The sequence below is a fragment of the Schistocerca gregaria genome, chromosome 6 (genome assembly GCF_023897955.1).
Source record: "Schistocerca gregaria isolate iqSchGreg1 chromosome 6, iqSchGreg1.2, whole genome shotgun sequence".
Classification (NCBI taxonomy): domain Eukaryota; kingdom Metazoa; phylum Arthropoda; class Insecta; order Orthoptera; family Acrididae; genus Schistocerca; species Schistocerca gregaria.
The window spans coordinates 524,634,435-524,656,457 of NC_064925.1; the positions used below are offsets into that span (position 1 = coordinate 524,634,435).

Below are 22,023 nucleotides of genomic sequence, written 5' to 3' on the forward strand. Positions count from 1 at the left end.
GCTTTTGTGAATTATGTGATATGGTTTCAGCTTCTGTGTCATTTTTGTAACCAATCAGTGTCTGAAGAAATACAAACCATATCTATTGATTATATCAAATACTGCAGACAGATCTGCAACAAAATATTTCTTCCAAATTTATTATGCCAAAAAGCAAAGAAGTGAAAATTATTAGCAGATAAAAGGTGTATGCTTAAAATCAAATTTACAACCTTTCACATTGATCTGTCTCCAGAAAAGCCAAGTGATGATAAAGAATTCATGCCTTTGGTTTTAATGACTATTACATTCCAAGTTTTCTCTTCTATGAGCGACATTCAATAAGTAACGCAACACTTTTTCTAAAACCAGGTTGGGTTTATTAAGGACTCCAATACACCCTATTACTCCCCACTATTGGCTACATGAGCCTGTTTGTCAATATAATCTCTGTTCAGTGTCACAGCATCATCCCACCTTACTGGGAGGGCCTGTATGCCCACATAGTACCACTCTAGTGGTCTACGTCAGAGCAAACATCTTGCTGAAATCAGCAACTTCATCATCCACAAACTGCTTTCTACGAAGTGCGTCTTTCATTGGAAGGCAGAAGGTGTGACATCTGGCTGTAGGGTAGACGAGATAGAACAGGTCAATGAAGTTTCGAGCTCCTCTCTGGTGTGCAGACTTGTGAGCCCTTTCATTGTCATTGACAACGATAACTTTGTATTTTTGTGGCAACAAACACAATGAACTTGTTTCTTCTGTTTCCTGGGGGTCATATCTGCAAGTGGCTGGCTGGCACACAGGAGATCAGACAGGTTTGTGCGCGATTGTTGCAATGACAACTCGCCATGCTTTTGTATATTGCCAGGTCTCTGCATACGTTCTGCAAGAGCCTATGAATACCTGTTGTTGTGGTCTTCAGTCCTGAGACTGGTTTGATGCAGCTCTCCATGCTTCTCTATCCTGTGCAAGCTGCTTCATCTCCCAGTACCTACTGCAGCCTACACCTTTCTGAATCTGCTTAGTGTATTCATCTCTTGGTCTCCCTCTACAATTTTTAACCTTCACGCTGCCCTCCAGTACTAAATTGGTGATCCCTTGATGCCTCAGAACATGTCATACCAACCGGTCCCTTCTTCTAGTCATGTTGTGCCACAAACTCCTCTTCTCCCCAATTCTATTCAATACCTCCTCATTGGTTATGTAATCTACCCATTGATCTTCAGTATTCTTCTGTAGCACCACATTTCGAAAGCTTCTATTCTCTTCTTGTCTAAACTATTTACTGTCCATGTTTCACATCCATACATGTCTACACTCCATACAACTACTTTCAGAAACGACTTCCAGACACTTAAACCTATACTCGATGTTAACAAATTTCTTGCCATTGCCAGTCTACATTTTATATCCTCTCTACTTTGACCAGCATCAGTTATTTTGCTCCCCAAATAGCAAAACTCCTTTACTACTTTAAGTGTCTCATTTCCTAATCTAATTCACTCAGCATCACCCGATTTAATTCGACTACATTCCATTATCCTCGTTTTGTTTTTGTTGATGTTCATCTTATACCCTCCTTTCAAGACACTGCCCAGGCCCTTTGCTGTCTGACAGAATTACAATGTCATAGGTGAACCTCAAAGTATTTATTTCTTCTCCACGGATTTTAATACCTACTCCGAATTTTTCTTTTGTTTCCTTTACTGCTTGCTCAATATACAGATTGAATAACATCGGGGAGAGGCTATAACCCTGTCTCACTCCCTTCCCAACCACTGCTGCCCTTTCATGTCCCTCGACTCTTATAACTGCCATCTGCTTTCTCTACAAATTGTAAATAGCCTTTCGCTCCCTGTATTTTACCCCTGCCACCTTCAGAATTTGAAAGAGATTATTCCAGTCAACATTGTCAAAAGCTTTCTCTAAGTCTACAAATGCTAGAAATGTAGGTTTGCCTTTTCTTAATCTAGCTTCTAAGGTAAGTCGTAGGGTCAGTATTGCCTCACGTGTTCCCATATTCCTGCGGAATCCAAACTAATCTTCCCCGAGGTCGGCTTCTACCAGTTTTTCCATTCGTCTGTACAGAATTCGCATTAATATTTTGCAGCCATGACTTATGAAACTGATAGTTCGGTAATTTTCACATCTTTGAAAGCCTACTTTCTTTGGAATTATAATATTCTTCTTTAAGTCTGCGGGTATTTCGCCTGTCTCATACATTTTGTTTACCAGATGGTAGAGTTTTGTCAGGACTGGCTCTCCCAAGGCTGTCAGTAGTCCTAATGGAATGTTGTCTACTCCCGGGGCCTTCTTTCAACTTAGATCTTTCAGTGCTCTATCAAATTCTTCACGCAGTATCATATCTCCCATTTCATCTTCATCTACATCCTCTTCCATTTCCATAATAATGTCCACAAGAACATCGCCCTTGTATAGACCCTCTATATACTCCTTCCACCTTTCTGCTTTCCCTTCCTTGCTTAGAACGGGGTTTCCATCTGAGCTCTTGATGTTCATACAAGTGGTTCTCTTTTCTCCAAAGGTCTCTCTAATTTTCCAGTAGGCAGTATCTATCTTACCCCTAGTGAGATAAGCCTCTACATCCTTACATTTGTCCTCTAGCCATCCCTACTTAGCCATTTTGCACTTTCTGTCAATCTCATTTTTGAGATGTTTGTATTCCTTTTTGCCTTTCCAGGTAAGTTTTCACATTTTTCCCTGACAAATTTTGAGATCTCAAGGGTAAGTTAAGACATAAGCGACAATGTATCTTTGCAGCTACAGTACAAGAAACAATAGTGCAAAATACAAGTTAAAAAACTTGCAATCAGATGGCGTTTCCTGATGTGAGCAAAAATCTAAGTACTTAACATCAGCATCGGAGAAAGCAAGCCAAAGGGTCTGCTTATTTCATTAAAACCACTGATATTTTATTTCAATAAAACAAAACACACCTGGTGACAAAAATACTCATTTCCTTGGAGTCGCAAGGCAGATTAATAGTACCTTTTGCGATTTCAGAAATAAGCTCAGAAAAAAGTGTACAAGGTGGTGAAGAATTGTGTAAACACTGTAGGTGACCGCAAATAAAATGTTTCTACTATATTCGTTATTGTCTGTTATTACCCACAGTGTTATAGCTGTTCTCTTTTAAAGTATTTTGTGATTTATCATTGCTATAGCAAACTAACCGCCAGCGACTGAATTTTCTTCTTATTAATGTTCGTAATTTGTAACATATAAACTACTTTAAGTGCCAAAATGTACTAGAACAAATAAAATGTCTTACACTATGAAACATAATTGCGGTCAGACAGTCGCAATTCCTGAAAGCCATTGCCCGTGACCTCTGGCCTGCTGAGGAGTACTGCAGACATGGGCACATGGATAAGTCATGAAAATCTGGTGCATTACACAACACACAAAGCAACCCAGCATGCAGGTAGATCAGTGAGACTAAAGTGAACAGGCAGGGCCTCCACATTAGATGGAACCAAATGGCTTCAGACTGGCAGGCCCCATCAATTATAGATACCCTCAGAAACAGCATGCAGTTTTAGCCCATCGTGCAAATCCATTTGTGTGGCTAGCTGTTCACGAGCCACAGACATGTTGAAATGACACCATGGTGATCAATCCATGCAACATAACTTGTTCAAATACTCAGAATCAATAATAATGACAATAGGTAGCAACTCACTGTGAAGACAATTGCAGAGCAGCAGACAAGCAGGTAGGAAAGAATCACGTGGTCACAACCAAATTTTCAGCCACAGCTTTTGCCAGGAAAAAACATTCAGACAACTCGTTCACACATGACTGTCGCCTACAGCCACTGCATCTGAGAATCAGATCCAAACAAACCTCTCCTCAGCCTCCCTGCCTCATCAGCAGCTGCTAGGCTAGTGGCAAGAAGTGGTGGCAGCACTGACTGCAAGCTGAGGGGAGTGGTAGGAGGGAAGCAGTGGTAATAAGTGAGTGGCACACTTACTCAGCTGCACCCAGCCGACTACCATGAACGACACCTCAGTAAACGAACCATTTCATCTACTGAGACAAAAATTAGATTTTTCCAGTTTTTTCCTTCAAATTTTCCCGACAGGTTTGGAATTCCACAATTTCCAGAACCTGTGGCAACCCTGATCTTACCCATCTATAACATTTCCCTTCAGAATTTCTATCGCATGAATCAACAGGATTACGGAAGAGGATCCATCCACATTTATCTACGCTCGGGGTGAGTAAAAAAAGATCATTCAAAAGAAAATAATAAACTATAGGGCCAAGCACAAGAACTTTTGACCAAGAAGACAGTGTCTCATTGGAGATGGTGCTGGAACAAAATGCACTTGTATATATGATGCTTTAAAACCTTGTGCCACAACTACAAAGGTCAACCACACTCTTTCCTTCACAGCGCAACACAAACTGAAAACACACATCCAGACACCCCATTGTAGCTGCAGGCCTCTGACATAGCATTTTTAAGTGGCCAAATTCCTTTTCGCACTTCCAAAATGGGAAATAAATAGCACAGTACTTACAATCCGCAGTGCACTTAAAAACCATGATTGGTCTTTAAACTAGTTCCAAAGCTGAGGTATCTAGATGTTGGATACATTATTACACTTAATGTACATGGAGATACAGAACTGGTAAGTAAACAAAAAGTAGCTACACAAGGTTCGTGCAAATAAAATTGAGCTAATGCATCTTGAAGTTTTTCACCTAATGTAAATATAATAAAAACACTGTCCCATAGAAAATGAGTAATATGCTCTCATGCCTACAAAAGAGATACTAGCCAATTGCCTTTAAATATTTCATGCTTCTGCAAATCAGGCTGATTATATTTTGGCTTTTTGGAACTAATATACTGAGAACAAATGACATTGGACTTTCATTTTATGACAAATCCGTGAAATATTCTCAGTCTCCTATCATCCTCTGTTGTACATGCACAAAAAAGTGATGTATCTTAAATTAAATGACCAAATTTTCCTCATGTATTGGGCAACCCTATCAGACTGCTTTTGTTTTATTCACTATGGAGAGAGAGCACACCTCCATTGCCTACTGGCCCATTTTGTACAAGTTCGAGCTCATTGTCCTTGCTATTAATAGTGTAATAAGGAAAGCTTATCAGTGTGCAACCAGTTTTGATCTATGATAGTGACACACTACTATCATTGCAAAACCATCCTAGAACAAATAATCACAAGATGTACATTATGAATTACTAGGAGAAAGGAAAACAAATGGATCTGGTAATGGACTGAATGGAATGTGTAATTGTGGCCATAATGGGCGTGAAATGGGTTGTATGACTAAGCCAGGAAAATCAAACAAAGCTCTTTGCAACATTCAAAGACCTAAGTAATGATCAGATGGATTACTTTCAAAATCCATGCAGGAGTGTAACTACATTAATGCTTCAAAAATCTAGGAGGCCTTTATCCAGCAGGTGTCAACTGGCTGACGAAGACCTATTCCCCATCTGATGTAAAAAGATCTTTCATGAAAATATTCCACTGTAAAGAACTTTATCAAATGTCTTATGAAAAAGATTTTGTAAAATCTTTGATGGTAAATTGGTGTATTTTTATCATTTACACATATGACCAAAATAAACTCCCAGACCACATTTTTTCTACCTGTATGTGTAAGCTAATCTCAAGAACTACTGCAATAGAATTGGATACAGTTTTTTCACTAATAACATTCACAAGGATTGTTCCCGTATGTAATTTATACCACTACAACACACATGTTATCCATGTGAATATGAGGCAGGTCACTAGTGTCTTTAAGTGTGATCCTAGATTTTATGGAAGGTTGTTAACACTGTGCGATGGTGTCTATCTGTATCGTCCATTAATCCTCCTGATTCTATGTGATTAGTCTTTTACATTAACTGTAAACTGCTTTCTAAGTAATGTGGGACTTTTTTGTATTTATTAAAAACAACACCTGGTAAGATTTGGTTCCACATCAAATACTTCTACGCAAGCAGACACACACCCGGTCCTATGGTAATGCCCTATAAAATCACAGTGCACTTTCGCACTAAGTCACTCAGGTAAATATGCAAGTTGATATCGAACTCTTTAATATTAGTGCACACAGTAAGCTGGACAAAGCAATATAATCAAAGAAATGTACTGAGTTGACATGGAGACATTACTAAGTATAAACAGAAGAACTTTTCAAAGCTAGTACATAAGATTCTGTGTGTTTACAACTTTGAGAGCCATTACACACAGCCTGTACATAATGCAAAAATTTTAGTGGCTTCATTACTGCAGTATGTTATTCTGTGCATAAAAATTAGTTAGCAAAAGTAAAATGGCTGAAGTCAGAAGCTAGCAAGTACAAAAACAAAATCTGCAACAGAAAAAGAAACTAATACTGAAATCTGATAATTATCTCATAAATTGATTAGTTTCACAGAAACTGAAATGTGTTACTGAAACATTGGAATGTCAGTATTCCTGAACCACTAAGACCGTAAATACATACATAAATCCATCCACATCAAACCCACCAACAAGCAACAGTACCTCCATTACAACAGCTGCCACCCATTCCATATCAAATCGTCCCTTCCCTACAGCCTAGGCCTTCGTGGCAAATGAATCTACTCCAGTCCTGAATCCCTCGACTATTACACCAACAACCTGAAAACAGATTTCGCATCCTGCAACTACCCTCCTGACCTGGTACAGAAGCAAATAACCAGAGCCACTTCCTCATCCCCTCAAATCCAGAACCTCTCACAGAAGAACCCCAAATGTGTCCCACTTGTGACAGGATACTTCCCGGGACTGGGTCAGACTGAATGTGGCTCTCCAGCAGCGATACGACTTCCTAAAATCCTGCCCCAAAATGAGATCCATCCTTCATGAAATCCTCCCCACTCCACCAAGAGTGTCTTTCTGCCGTCCACCTAACCTTCGTAACCTCTTGGTTCATCCCTATAAAATCCCCAAACCACCTTCCCTAACATCTGGCTCCTACCCTTGTAACCCCCCCCCCCCCCCCCCCCAGTGTAAAACCTGTCCTATGGACCCTCCCACCACCACCTACTCCAGTCCTGCAACCCGGAAGGTGTACACGATCAAAGGCAGAGCCACATGTGAAAGCACCCACATGATTTACCAACTGACCTGCCTACACTGTGACGCTTTCTATGTGGGAATGACCAGCAACAAACTGTCCATTTGCATGAATGGACACAGGCAGACAGTGTTTGTTGGTAATGAGGATCACCCTGTGGCTAAACATACCTTGGTGCACGGCCAGCACATCTTGGCACAGTGTAACACCATCCGGGTTATCTGGATACTTCCCACCAACACCAACATATCCTAACTCCGGAGATGGGAACTTGCCCTTCAATATATCCTCTCTTCTCGTTATCCACCAGACCTCAATCTCTGCCAATTTCAAGTTGCCGCCATTCATACCTCACCTGTCATTCAACAACTTTTTTGCCTCTGTACTTCCACCTCGACTGACATCTCTGCCCGAACTCTTTGCCTTTACAAATGTCTGCTTGTGTCTGTGTGGCTGGATATGTGCGTGTGTGTGTGTGCGCGCGCGCGAGTGTACACCTGTCCTTTTTTCCCCTAATGGAAGTCTTTCCGCTCCCGGGATTGGAATGACTCCTTACCCTCTCCCTTAAAACCCACATCCTTTCGTCTTTCCCTCTCCTTCCCTCTTTCCTGAAGAAGCAACCGTTGGTTGCGAAAGCTAGAAATTTTGTGTGTTTGTGCTATTTTATTGTGCCTGTCTACCGGCACTTTCCCACTTTGTAAGTCTTGGAATCTTTGTTTTTAATATATTTTTCCCCCATGTGGAAGTTTCTATTTTATTGAGGTACAATAAGAATAGATAAGAGATCCCAGCTTGCTCTTTCCTATGAAGAAAGTTCCAAACCTTTGTTGTCTATACTTCATGTGATCTAAAGGCACAAACAGGAATTTTACTTGCAGAGGTTAGGACTAAAAGTCATTCTGTCTCAAGTTTTCCCACTGATACTACTTTAACAACAATGTTAGATTTACAACTGAGTGTGCTGTGAATAAACAGGTATAAATGTATCTACTTTTTTTTCAGGGAATGCCAAGTAAAAAACTGGCCAACACACAAAACTACATGCAATAAACTTTCTGAATCATTCCAGAAATTGAGTGTGAATTAATTGCAGATATCGCCACTGCAACAAAAGTAAATGCTTTACCTTGTAATTTGCATATACTAACAAAATATATGTTTTCAACCAAACAGCCACAGATGGGCTGCTCAGACATTTTACAAATCTGCTATGAAGATATTTTACATGTCATTTATTTAGCAGGATTTTTGGTGTAGCAATGAAACAAAATGCAATTTTTAATTTTGTTTTAATACATCCTTTGTACAAAAAAATATTTTATGGTTCTCTCGTTTGCTTAAGATATTCTTTCAGGACATCATATGCTTGAGTCTCTTCACCGTAATCCTGAAACAAAATGTTTGTGCATTGAAAAGTACATACCTTTTGCTTCACATAGATACATAAGACATAATTATCAAATACTTCAGAAAGGCTTTCACAGCACATTGTATATATTTGGGTAACACCTCAGAAGAGGGAGCCGCCTTCAGATCATCATTTAATTATACCTTGCTGTATTTCTTTATGTATCAAGTATGGTGATTTAGTGCATGTAATGGCTCTAACTACTGTAAATTTACTAAATCAATTAAAAAACTACAACAGTGGTTAGTACATAAGTAAGAATCACATGAATACATGTCTTATTTACATTTTCAATCCTTTAGTATATCTCCAACTCCACAGTATTTACATCATCTAAAATTATTCACTCATTTTTAATATACATTACAAGAAAGGCATAGATCATAGAACAAATTCATGAAAATAGCATAAATATCACCTTAATCAAATTGTGGTTTAAAACCAAGATCATGGTCTACTGTCACTCTTGACACAATAAATAATGAACTACACTTTATCTAGGATTGGACATTAATGAAAAAGAAAATCAATACTGTCCTTTTCAATGGATGTGTAAGTGATTTACAGAAACACACATGTATATGGAATATTTAAACCATAAGACAAAGTATTTGTATAAAATATCTTTACTGATTTTCTACAAATAAAAACTTTCTGTATAATTTACAATAGCTTCCTTCAACAACGCTATTCACAAGAGCGTCTGGCAACCATCTACAAAAAATTCTAAAAATATACAACCAGAATTCAGAGTTCACACACGCACGCACGCACGCACGCACACACACACACGCACGCACACGCACACACGCGCACGCACACGCGCACCAGCCATTCTGCCCAGAGTGGGCATAGACAGCAGCAATGCATGCACACAGTGTTTGCTTTTTGCTTGCTTCTATGAATGTGTGCACACACGCGTTTTTATTTTTGAAGAATGTGTAAGTCTTTTCATTGTCTGTCTACAACTCAACATCTCTTTTTTACAATGTGGCAACTTTTCCTCATTGTATTGTAAACATGAAATTCTGTTTCTTGGCCAACACGATGAATGCATACCCGATAAGACAGGATTCGAAAGAAGCCTACGCAAGACTCATTTAAACAATTGCTGTTAATATTAACAAAATTGCTTCCCTCTGCAGCCAGCAAGCACACATTGAAGTAGTCAGAGGATAACACTGTACTTACGGCACTTGAGAGATCTTCACAGACTTACAGTTTCGATGACTGTAACCAGTGTTGAATGAACAAATGTGTATAGGTAAGTATAAATGAAAAAGACAGATCACATACAGACAGCAGTTTCACTACTGCAGAAAGTGATGCAAGCAATCAAGACAACCTGCCCACCTAAACACTGAGAAAACGTTAATTTACTCAAAACCATGAAATACTTTAAAGACTAGTAAAATATTGAAACAAATATATAGTGCATTATTGACACAAAATTGCCAGGTTCCCTGTAACACTAGTACTCAGACAAATACTACATTTCTTCAACATAAAAGAAACTTCATGCTCAAAGCTAAGCACAAAACATTTTAGATTTATGTCAAAAGGTGTATGGAAGTTACTTTATATGAGTATCTTCAACTCTTCCACTTAGATAACCTGAACACAGAACAATATGGCAAAGCCTAAACATACAATTTCTAATAAGGTAATGAAAACAAACTTCCTGAAGAACAGTATGATTCTATGGCGAAAACAATACTTGTGTCCTTCACCAAAGTTAAAACAGATCTCTCATTTTTCCAACCCTATAGTCTGCAAGGGGTGTGTGTGTGTGTGTGTGTGTGTGTGTGTGTGTGTGTGTGTGTGTGTGTGCGCTGCAATAAGGGGACCTACTATAACTTCATGCTGAACACAATCAGTGAACAGTAAGGCAAGTAAAACCAAAAAGAAAATGCATTGCAGTTAACTAAAAACTCTACATTTGAATCAAACTGTGAACCATGTTGAGCCTAATTTCATTCATTGTCGAAATGAGAGTTACTTACACTATGTGATCTCAATCCAAACCACAGACCACTCAATGCAACTCATAATCCAAGTGAAAACCAATGTAATACTTTTCATGTTAGGAGGAAAAGTGACACACTATAGACTTGAATAGCTAACAAATCTACCTTACTTACATTGCTAATTTTCTCTGTTGCTTCCCAAATGTCTCTTCCACCTACAACTGTTCATCCAACCTAATGGACTATTTTCTAATATATCTTACAAGAGAAAACATCACATCTAAGTAGTCTGATGCCACACCCAAACAATAGGTGCACACAGATTGCACCTGCCGCTCAGTTGCCAAATTCCCTTCTATGCACTGTACATCTCAATTATCAATCCAGTCTCAGTAACAACAGTATCCATGTTTGGGGTTATTTTACCATGACTGGACTTCCATCTGAGGAATTCGGATTTCAGCAAAGGCCAGTAAACAGGACATCCTCAGCATTATTTTTACAACAGTCTTGGTCAAAAAGGAAACACTGTTTTCACAAACTGCCATTGACAACTACACATTCTGGCACTTACAATAAATTCATTGAAAAAATGTGTGTAAAATTACCTTCACAACAACACAGGAGCATCCTACAACTTTTCGCGCTTTCCCAGAACTGTCTATTTTGCAAAGCCCAGCCCATTCACCCAACTTCTTGTTGTTATCCACTTTGATAAGAGGAATCTGGTGTTCATTACATAGGGCTTGAACCAGTTTCTTATACATGGGTTCATCGCAATTTTCAGCGAGAACACACAGCAGTGCCTGTCGCCTGTAATTCACAATAAAGTATTAGTTTTCAATAATACAGAACAGCCACATAATTAATTGAATATCAAATGCCATCAGAAAGGTTCTCTCTACATTTACTGTAATTTTTTGGGTAACACTTCAGAAGAGGGAGACCTTTTACTTTCATCACTGGCACAAAAAAGCTCGCTCACAGAATATAATGTGGATCTGATAAACAATTTAAACATAAAACTAAAACAACAATGTGCTTTGGAGTGTTCTTATAAAGACAACAGGTCACTAAAAACTACATTCAGCGCAGATAGATACCACAAATATTAACATAAGAATCTTAAGTGTGTTTCAAATTCCGCAGCTTTCTGTTATTCCCTGCAACAATATTACAATTTATTACAATCACAAACCTCTTTTCAAAAAGTCTACAATAACTGTTTCATATTTACCCTTATGCTCTAAAAATGGTTCAATGATTGTTTTACACTGTATGGGAGCGAAAGGAAGATTAAGGTTTAATGTCTTGGCAATTATGAAATTAGAAAGTCAGCACAACCCAAATACCTGATAAGGGGATGATTGGAGCCTGAGCACACACGGTAATGGAGCAAGGATGACAAAGCTGGCAATATTTCAAAACCTGATTCACAAAAACCATAGAAACCTAAATCTAGATGGCCATAGTATCTTCTCGGATAAAATATTTGGAAAGCAAAATATGCCCAATAAAGAATACTGGACAGGGACAACTCAAGATTGGAACTCTATATCCTGTCATGAAATAGGTAGGTTAGAGAACTTACAAAGCAAAACAGGTTGAGTTAAATATTGTGGGAATTACTGAAGTGCAGTGACAGGAAGAATGGGATTACTGGTTTGGTCAATACAGGATTAAAAGCTGCACTGGAAAACTGTTGAATCTCACACAGTTAATTGAAACTGGGTTTGAAGCTCTAAAAGCGACAGGGGTGGTATTTGTCGACGACTTGTCAGCAACCTATGACACCGTCAACCACCACCACCACCACCACCACCACCACAACCACCACCACTACTACTACACAATATAACCTACAATTCTGGCCTAACTGGGTTCATCACAGCAATTCTGAAAAACCTAATTCTTTGTTGACTTTCAAGTGCATGGAAACTACAGAGAAATGGTCTTCCGGAGGAAGCAGTTTGGCTCCAATCCTATTCAAAATGTATACAAATTACCAACCTATGGCCCCAACATCGAAAGTTTCATGTATGCTGCTGATTTTGCTCTTGCCACTCAGACCTTAAGCTTTTAATCACAGGAGCACACCCTGACAAATGCCCTTTAAGATCTATTAATATACTATAGTATAAATCAAGCTTAAACCAAACCCCTTAAAGACTAAGTGTGTGGTTTTCATTTGAGAAATAGGTACTCATAAATTGATTCTATGGTTAGAAGTTTAGTTGCAACATTTGTACATTCCAAAATACCCAGGTGTGACACTGGAAAGATCTCTTACTTTCAAGAGAGTGCACTTCACGAATTGCAAGTTGAAATTTTCCACGATGAATAATCCATTAAGAAAACTGGCCACATCACAGTGATGTAGTCAACCTGAAACCATCTGAACCTCTGCACTGGCATTAGCCTACTCTGCAGCACAGTACACTTGTCCTGGTATAATTCATCACCTGCCAAACAGGCAAACGTCACTTTTAACAACATCTGCAGAATTATAACAAGTAGTTTGAAAGCTGCCCCTGCCTTAAAGGAATAACACAACCTCACTTTGAAGAAAAACTACAGCAAATAAGGAATGAAAAGAAAAAATGGAATCATCCCCTGTATGGACATAAACTGAATTTCACAGCAATTGAAGTCAAGGAAGAATTTCCTTAGAACATCAAAGGCACTTACTACCACTCCTGAAATTACCAGGGTGCAACGTTGAAGGGATAAGACTTCCCTTCTCTCTAGTTGGAAAATAATTTCTGAAACTCTGCCTTCAGGAAATGGTGAGGAATGAATGACCTGGAAATCTATGAATGGGCTGAGATCAGAAGTGGGTGCATCAAGGTTTAACCTGGCAACAGAAAACAACGCTAAGTGTTGTTATGGGGAAGTCCACACTGTCCAGCACATGCTTCAGTGTCAACTGAAAATGGACTGGAAGTGGCCAAATTTTGGTCAAAGACTAATATGACATGTTATCTGCACACCTATGTGTGTTTCTGAAATGAAACAAAAAGAAAAAAATATGGTTAAACTATGTAGCCTACTACAAACAGTACAGTGAACACCATCAGAGCAAAGAAAAACTGAGTCTAGATCAGGGCTAGCAGCAGTCACAGCAGTGTTTATATATTGCTCATAGGTTGGCAACATGTCAGTTTGGCAGAGCCATTGGGATGATTCTTTGACATAACCAATGAGAGGTGAGAGATGCGGCAATTTACTTCTAGCCTCAAAATTGAAGCCATTGCCTTATTAGCTGTTTCTCAGTTTGTTAGAGAGTCTTGAGAGAAATATTTTGTGATTATGCCAGCAAGTGCTATAAACAAGACTGTTGCCGGTGAATGTCTTGTGGATTAATTGCAGGGACACAACATGTATCAAGTGGAGTGGTGAAATGAACACAATCTATGTGAGGGAACACACTTAAGTGTATCAACGATTTGACAAAAAACAACATTGATCCACCAATATTGCACTCTTTCTTCTGACTGTATTACTTCAAAACACGTTTACCTGCTGCTGTTGCATTGGCTGCATAAACAGCTGACACATTCTTTTGGTCCCACCATATCTCACAAGTGTTGACAACATTCCTGCAGAAAACACGTAAGCACACCACTGGCCCTTTTATACCTTTACCCATCTGTTGTAGTAGTGCAAATTTACATGTCAATTCAATTCACAGGTGAGTAGCTTTAAAGAATATATGATGAGAAAGAAATTATTCAGACAATTTAATTGTAAAGCTTGACGAATTCAGTAGTAGATCAAGGGAAAGAAGGTAATTTAATTATCACTAATACTTAGTTCCATGAAAAAATTTTATACATAGAAGAGACTTGAGTATATTGGAAGATTTCTAGTTGGGAGACCACTCACCAAAAAGCACAAGCATCAAGATGACAATAAGCAAAAAAAGAAAGCAAACATGCTAGTTTTTGGAGTTATCCTATAAGAAGCAGGAAAAAAATCCACAAACAACCCACACCTAAGTCCCTACATGCCAGCATTTCAAACACTTCACACTACTTCTGCTTGGTGTGCGATCTCCTTGAATCTTAAATATTTACTTTTTACAGGAACTTTCCCACAACATTTATATAATAAGAGGATTTTATACTGTGAAATAATTTCCAGGGGCACATAGGAACACTGTTCATAATCTATTGGTTATAACTTGCAGAGTGAAACTGAAGAAATTGCAAAAAGATAGGAAATTGAGGGGATGGGACCTGGATAAATTGAAAGAACCAGAGGCTGGTGATTCCAGAGGGATCAGGCAATGCTGTACTGAAATGAGCAAGGAGTACAACAGAAGACAAATGGATAGAACTAAGACGAAACAGTGAATGTAACACAGGATCACATGAGTAAAAAGACAAGACCTAGTAGAAACACATGGATAAGACATATTGAATGTAATTGATGAAATAGGAAAATACAACAAATTAAACTGTTGAACGGACCAACAAAATTCAAAATGGCTACAAGTGAAATGTAAGGCTGTAGAAGCTTGCACAACTAGGGGAAAGGTAGTAATCACCTACAGGAGAATTACACACCTTTTGAGTAAGAACAAGCCACTGAGTATCAAGAGCTCAGGTAAGACTCTAGGCCAGTATTAACACCACAATGAACATGTGGGATACAGACATAGGTCAGTGACTAAAAAATGTCTTAATTTAAAAAAATTGGCACAGCACTATGCCACTGTTTTCTGTATTCCTCAGGTAAGAACCCCCTCACACTAACAGCATGCCAGTTCCCACAACACTAAGGCATTTAAATAGTTGCTGGAAGCGTTCATGAAGTTCAATTTCTAATTGCACAAGTTTCGAAACTGGGAAAACATGATCATTACTGTAACGATACAAAATGCTATACATTTGTTGTTTGTATCAGGGTGGGCATAAAATAACTGGATCCTTCAATCGCCCACCACACTTGTCCCCCAATGTAACCAAAAACTTTCGAGAAAACCTCAGTCCACTTGCATGAAAGTTATCCAATCATACTGTAATCATCGGTGGAGACACACTAGTTGGGAAGATTACAGTTTTGTTACTGGTGGGCATGATCGAATATCCTGGGAAACTTTGCTAAATGCTTTCTCTGCAAACTACCAAGAACAGAGTTAGGAACCTCACTCATGATAGAAACATATTGAATCTAATGGCAACGAACAGACATGACCTCTTTGAGGATGTCCATATCAAAACTGGTATCTCTGACCATGATGGGGTTGTGGCAACAATGACCACCAAAGTGTGAAGGACAGCTTAAACAAGAAGTAAGATATACATGTTCAATAAGCTAGATATAAAACAGTAGTGCCACATCTAAATGGTGAATTTGTGACTGGGCAGCAACATGTACAGGAACTACAGATGAAGTTTAAAAGAATAGCTGACCACACGTTGGATAGCTATGTACCCAGTCCAACTTAAAAACCAAAACATAGGGAAAATAAGACAGAAGTGTAGAATGAAACACATTTGGCTGCTAAGAGAGCAACTGCTTTCTTAATACCACAACAGAATACTGTCAACTGATTTTCCACATAACCCAAAGAAAATCACATCATGTGAAAGCTGTTAATAGCACCAAAGTTAGTGTTCCGTCCGTTGCAAATCAGACAGGAACTGAAATTGAGGGCAGCAAAGCAAAACCCGAAATGCCTAACTACCTTTTCCAATGTTCTTTTATAAAGAAAACCCAGGAGAATAAACCAATCAAAATGTTGTACCTATGAAAAGATGAATGGAATAAATATTACTGGCGTGATGTTGAGAAACAGCTGAAATAATTAAAAATGAACAAAGCTCCAGGACCCAATGGAATCCCGTCGGATTCTATACTGAATTTGTGGACAAGTTAGCCCCCTTCTAACTATAACCTATCATTGATCCCTTAAAAAATATATAATGCCCAGCTCTTGGTAAAGGGTATACATCGGACCATGGGTTTATACATGGACAAGAAAAAAAATCCCAGATTTCCCAGCAGAGAAAACACTTTTTCTGTATTAAGTGACAGTATACTCTTCCTCAGAACTGTAAAACTTATCAATCCTTAGACTGTTTATGGTTTTCTACACAGATGTTGAATTTGCCGGCACTTTAGAACATGAAACGGGGGGTGGAGGGTATAAACACGTTTTGGAAAGATCTTTGATGTGCAGCAACATGTACACTGCATTTTTTCGTGTTACGGAGGTATATAAACTCTAATTCTACGAAACACTGCACTTTACTTTCCGTAACAATGAAATCGAGATTGCGACACGCTTTTGTGAGCCAGTCATAGCTCATGTCATGTGATCTCGCCAGCTAATGACAGCAATAGGACACATGATGTAGTCAAACAATAGCAAGATCACTTAAATGATACACAAAAAAGTTAAAGGTGGAAATTAATAACATAGTGTTGCTACAAGAAAAAGCTACCACAAATAAAGATTAATAAGCTGCAAGAGAAGCTAAGCTTCCACATATAATGTGGATCTTTTTGTGCTTGTTCACTTTAAGAAACATCACATAATGTGCCAGTAAAATTTTTAATAACATAAATGTCTGATCTTCTGGGCTCGAAATTCTTCTAGATGGTTGTCCTCAAAGAGTTTATTTTTGAATGAGAGTAAAATGCTCTGTGATCTAAGAAATTCATTGTTAAGTTCTCGCACATAGTTCATCTCGCATAAAAGGAAATTTACTTTGAAAGTAACACTTTTCAAATCATCATTCACAATATTTTCCTGTGGCCTGCTAGAAATTGATTCATTTCAGTAGTTGCCAGAAAGTGCCAGATAACAGGTGTCACTGCACCTGCGCAGCTACAATGATGCAGGAAGCCCCCATGTTTGTATGCGTAAAACATTAAAAGATCTTGCATTATGTCATACAAGAAACAAGGCATCAGAAGATACTTCAGGAGCATCAGAATTTCGTGAACCATACTAAAATGCATAATTCAGCTTAAAGTGCACAATCTTGCAGATTCTTATGTGAATTTTCTTGAGTACCAGTACTCTATTACCTCATGTTTAGTTCATTATTAAGGCATAATTCTATACGAACCAGAAGTTGGAAAACGTGCTCTTGAAATGCAGCGAACAGTTGAAACTAGCAAACTGTGTGAAATTTAACACTTCGTTTCAAATGAATTGACTGCCTCAGCGCATAAGATTAATAAAAGCAAATCTCTTTAGCAAACATTTTTGTCTAACTTCATTGTTCTGCAAGGCAATGAATGCTTGACTGTCAGAAAGGTGGAAATAAAACCTGAAACTAACAACATATTTTAGCCTTCCGTAATTATGCGAATGTATTTAAATTCATTTGGTAGCTCCTGGCCACAGAAATCCTTTTTGTTTTCATTTAATGTGAGAGCAATAACCGAAGAGCAAAAAGCAAAATCACTAAACATAAACACAGGTCACGTGGAAACCACCCACCTCCCCACTATAACTCAGACTGCTCTGTGCTCTCAGCCCCCGACCTACGATTTCCAAACAGGAGAAATTTAGATAGTGACGCCAAGCCACACATCTGTGGCCAAAAGCAGGATAAGGCACTACTCGCACGTGACAACTGCGCACACGCAAGAGCCCACAACTGCTCAAATGAATCTAATGTAAACAGCTGTCACATCACAGAGGCAATTTGCTGTTAGGGAGCACCGCATATTCTTCCTAAAGCCTTTGATACACTTTGGTTGGCAGACGATTGTATGAGCAGTGTTTTTTGTTGTTTGTACATGGCACATTTCCTTCGCGACAAGTCGGATTTTCGTTTTTTTCTCTCGTTCATGTTTTGTTGCTGCAGTATTATTCTGCAAAAGCGGGATACAGTAATATCCTTTGTTAGAGTATTGCTTCTTACCAGTTAAAAATCACAAAAATTTAACTGGTAACTAAAACAATGAAAAATTCAAGGAATTCTAAAAAATTCCCAGGTTTTTCCCGGACAAAAAAGTTCCCGGGTTTTCCCCGGATCGTACACACCCATCTACAAGAAGGGTAGTAGAAGTGATCCACAAAACTACCATCCAATAACCTTGACATCAGTTATGTTGCAGAACCTTAAAACATACTTGAGCTCTAGCATAATGATGTATATTGACCACCTCAATGCCAACAGCAAGGATTTCAAAAACAAAATGTATTTGATTTCTGAAAAGCATATGACTCCGTATGACACACATTGTCAAAATTACAATCATATGGGGTATCAACTGCAATTTGTGACTGCACTGAGGACTTTTTGTTAGGGAGGACAACATGTTATGCTGGATCGAAACTCATTGTCAGAAGTAGAAGCAACTTTGACTGTCCCACAGGGAAATGAGTTGGGATTCCTGCTGCTCATGTTGTGTTACAATGACCTGCAGACAATAGTAAAAACCAAGATTTTTGCAGATGATGCAGTTACATATAACAACATACTATCTGAGGGAAGCTGCATAAATATTCAGTCAGATCTTGAATAAGATTTCAATGGGTGCAGATTGGCAACTTGCTCTAAATGTGCACAAATGTAAAATTCTGCATTTTACAAAACAAAAAACAGTATCCTACACCTATAATATCAATGAGTAGCTGCTGAAATCGGCCAACTAGCACTAATATCTGTGTGTAACACTTTGTAAGGGTATGAGATGTAATGTTCACATAAGCTAAGTCATGGGTAAAACAGATGGCAGACTTCATTTTATTGATAGAATAACAGGTTCAGTTTATTGATACAATACTGGGGATGATCAATCATCCTAGGAAGGAGATTTGTAACCAATCACTTGAGCAATCCACACTAGAATATTGTTTAAGTGTGTTGGACCCGTACCAAATAAGACTAATACAGTATATTGAACATGTACAGATAAGGAGTATGAATGGTCACAGGTTTGTTTGATCCATGAGTGTCACAGAGATACCAAAAGAACTGAACTCGCAGACACTTTACGAAGGACGTAAACAATCCCAGAAATACTTTTAAAAGTTTCAAGAACCAGCTTTATCTGATGACTGGAAATATGCTACAATTCCCTACATATCACTCACATAAGGATCATGAGGATAGGATTAGAATAATTCCTACACACACACACACACACACACACACACACACACACACACACACACACTCATTCTTCCTGCACTCCATACATGAATGGAACAGGAAGAAACTAATAACTTAAAATGGGACACCCTCTGCCATGCACCTCATAGTGCTTTGCAGAGTACAGATGTAGCGTGCATTACTGCAGTCCTGATGATTTCTTATTGTAGGTATTGCACTCTTAGATAGCAGTTTATACAGACAAATTTAGAAATGTCACAAAAATCAATTTAAAGGTACCTTAGAACATTTTTAGTCTACTACCAGTTTGGGCTTTTGTTAAAATGTGCAGACAATACTTTGTTTCTAGAAACAGTCGCCAATTCCCTTCCTTCCATACAGTTTTACAATTTTGTCAATATGGTGGTCATAAATGTGATGTTACATGAGTAACTAAAATAAAAAGGCATCAGCTGTAAGAAATCAGATTGTTGTGCTACAGAAGAAAGCTGTAGATTATCAGTTGGGTAAACCACGTAATGAATGAGGTATTGAATCAAATTGGAGAGGAAAGAAATTAGGGGCACAACTGCCTAGAGGAGGAGACTAATAGGACACCGTGGCAGCAAAGAACTGCCAATTGGTTAGCAAAGGAACTTCTCTTCAGACTGACTGGATGTCAGGGATATGCTACATAACTTGCCTCATTCCCTTCCCATTTATTGCATCCTTTCATGTCCTCCAACTCTGTAGATTGCTTCCTGTACAAAATCAGTGTGTCTGGTGAATAGGACATCACAAATATGTCACAGCTGTTAAGTTCACACATAAAAGACATGCCAATAATGCTTAGGAAACATATGTTCAATTGCAAATCTATTGTTTGAATGATCGGCCAGAAAGAAAAAATGGAAAATAGACACGTAAACAAATCTGATAATTTATAATGAACATTTCTTAGAATAATACACTGGAAATCTGTTTACAACTATCAATGATGATCGACATTATTTTGGAAATCGTTTTACGTGTGTCTGTTAGCTTCGTCCCGCTCCGAGATGTTTAGACTCGTTACTGACTCTGAAGTAAATTATGGTGCGAGGAAGTAGTAAGTATCCAGGGTGAGCAGTATAATGTTGATTGACGAGCGGTGTTGTGCGTGGTGTGTGATATATGAGCGAAAAGAATCTACCTAGTGCTAGAGACTTGCCATCCACTCTCGTTTCACTTCTATGTCGCACCAATGTATTAAATCTTCGAAAGTACATCGCGGTTGCTCCAAGAAAAAGGAGGTACTGCTGTGCCACGAGCCGATGATACACTTTCGCTCCGAACTTCCTTTCCACAGTAGCGTTTTAAAAAAAGTATATACATAAAAGAAACGTTCAGCAAGTATCCATAATTACAAACTAACTTACGATGTGAGTGAAAAATAACTCGTTCCACATCATTACGATTTATCGTGCATAATTATCCATGGAATACGAAAACTAGTGCACGATTAGTACTGATTAAACACGAATGACGTAAACACAGAAAGTATTCCCAGCATCTGCACCGTAACACACATAAACCACCGCACGCGTAGTCCTCGATTAAACTCTGGCAAGAAAACAAGTACACACTCTCTCGTAAACGATCGGCAAGTTACAAGACATAGACCTATACGGTACCTCTGCGAACAACATTGGTATTCACGACGAAATCTGCACAAGATATTTCAAAAATACAAATGATAATTTTATACTTACTTGTCTAGCGCTTTTGCCGCTTCGTGAAGACCATGCGCTAGCGTTCCACTAGTTAACGCAGTTTTCAGAACTTCTTGAAGAGCAGTGTTTATGTCCATTCCTCCGGCAACGGGTGCCGCTGAAGGGACATCATCGCTAACAAAATATTGAGGCAATTAAAGAAAAATCAAAGAATGAAAAAGATCATTAAAAGCCATGTGCAAAAAAAAAACAATCAACACTATTTACACTTACGTATCAACGTCCGACATCACGTGTTAATGAGACGATCTGGATAATGAATATTGAACTCTTCACAGCGTCACTAAAATATAATACGCTATTAATAGTAGTTTTATTGCGGATGCTTAAACCTCAAACACAAATAAATTGGATATTCACAGCGTGGTCAACACTTACACTTCCACGACGCCTTGCACACCCCAGAAAGGAAGACATCAAAGATTACAACACAGAAGTTTCATATACCGAAGTAGCGTCAATCGATAGTATATGCCAGCTTCACACATGCAACAAAAGTGTCGCCACAAATAATTGCATACCACAATCTAAAATAACAGTCGAGCAACTCTAATGCACTAATCTGCATTATGGTATTAATCTCCGCCCATATTTTTTTCAATTGACTCCACGAAGAAAGATGTGCATCTATGTTGTGTGGCGTCCTGTGTGATCAATAGCTCACAGTGTAACTACGCAAAGGCTGTTTATGAATAGGCCAATGACTCCAA

At 38.5% G+C, this 22,023-nt stretch overlaps 2 protein-coding genes across 3 annotated transcripts in view; one reads left to right on the forward strand and one right to left on the reverse strand.

The window, feature by feature from the left end:
* The window catches only part of LOC126278527 (zinc finger MYND domain-containing protein 10), a 113,063-nt gene extending 104,570 nt beyond the window's left edge, over positions 1-8,493 (forward strand). For both annotated transcript variants that reach the window (XM_049978703.1, XM_049978704.1), the window contains one exon: positions 8,107-8,493. In XM_049978703.1, coding sequence (XP_049834660.1) covers positions 8,107-8,191 — 85 coding nt within the window. In that variant the 3' untranslated portion in view covers positions 8,192-8,493. The remainder of the gene's footprint in view (positions 1-8,106) is intronic.
* Positions 8,377-21,780, reverse strand: LOC126278528 (40S ribosomal protein S12). The gene is made up of 5 exons (XM_049978705.1): positions 21,692-21,780; positions 21,527-21,596; positions 21,293-21,427; positions 11,088-11,292; positions 8,377-8,491 (listed from the first exon to the last, which is right to left on the reverse strand). Exons 2-5 carry the CDS (start codon positions 21,541-21,543, stop codon positions 8,423-8,425), a joined length of 426 nt encoding a protein of 141 aa, XP_049834662.1. The 5' UTR covers positions 21,544-21,596; positions 21,692-21,780; the 3' UTR covers positions 8,377-8,422.
* Between the last annotated feature and the right edge of the window lie 243 nt (positions 21,781-22,023).

Bases quoted from the DNA above. Each gene is read 5' to 3' on its own strand.
- LOC126278528 (XM_049978705.1), bottom strand. The intron at 11,293-21,292 runs GTAAGTATAAAA...TGTGAATTACAG, and splicing joins GCGGCAAAAGCGCTAGACAA to GCGACAGGCACTGCTGTGTG. The intron at 8,492-11,087 runs GTAATTTTACAC...ATTTTGTTTCAG, and splicing joins GCTCCTGTGTTGTTGTGAAG to GATTACGGTGAAGAGACTCA.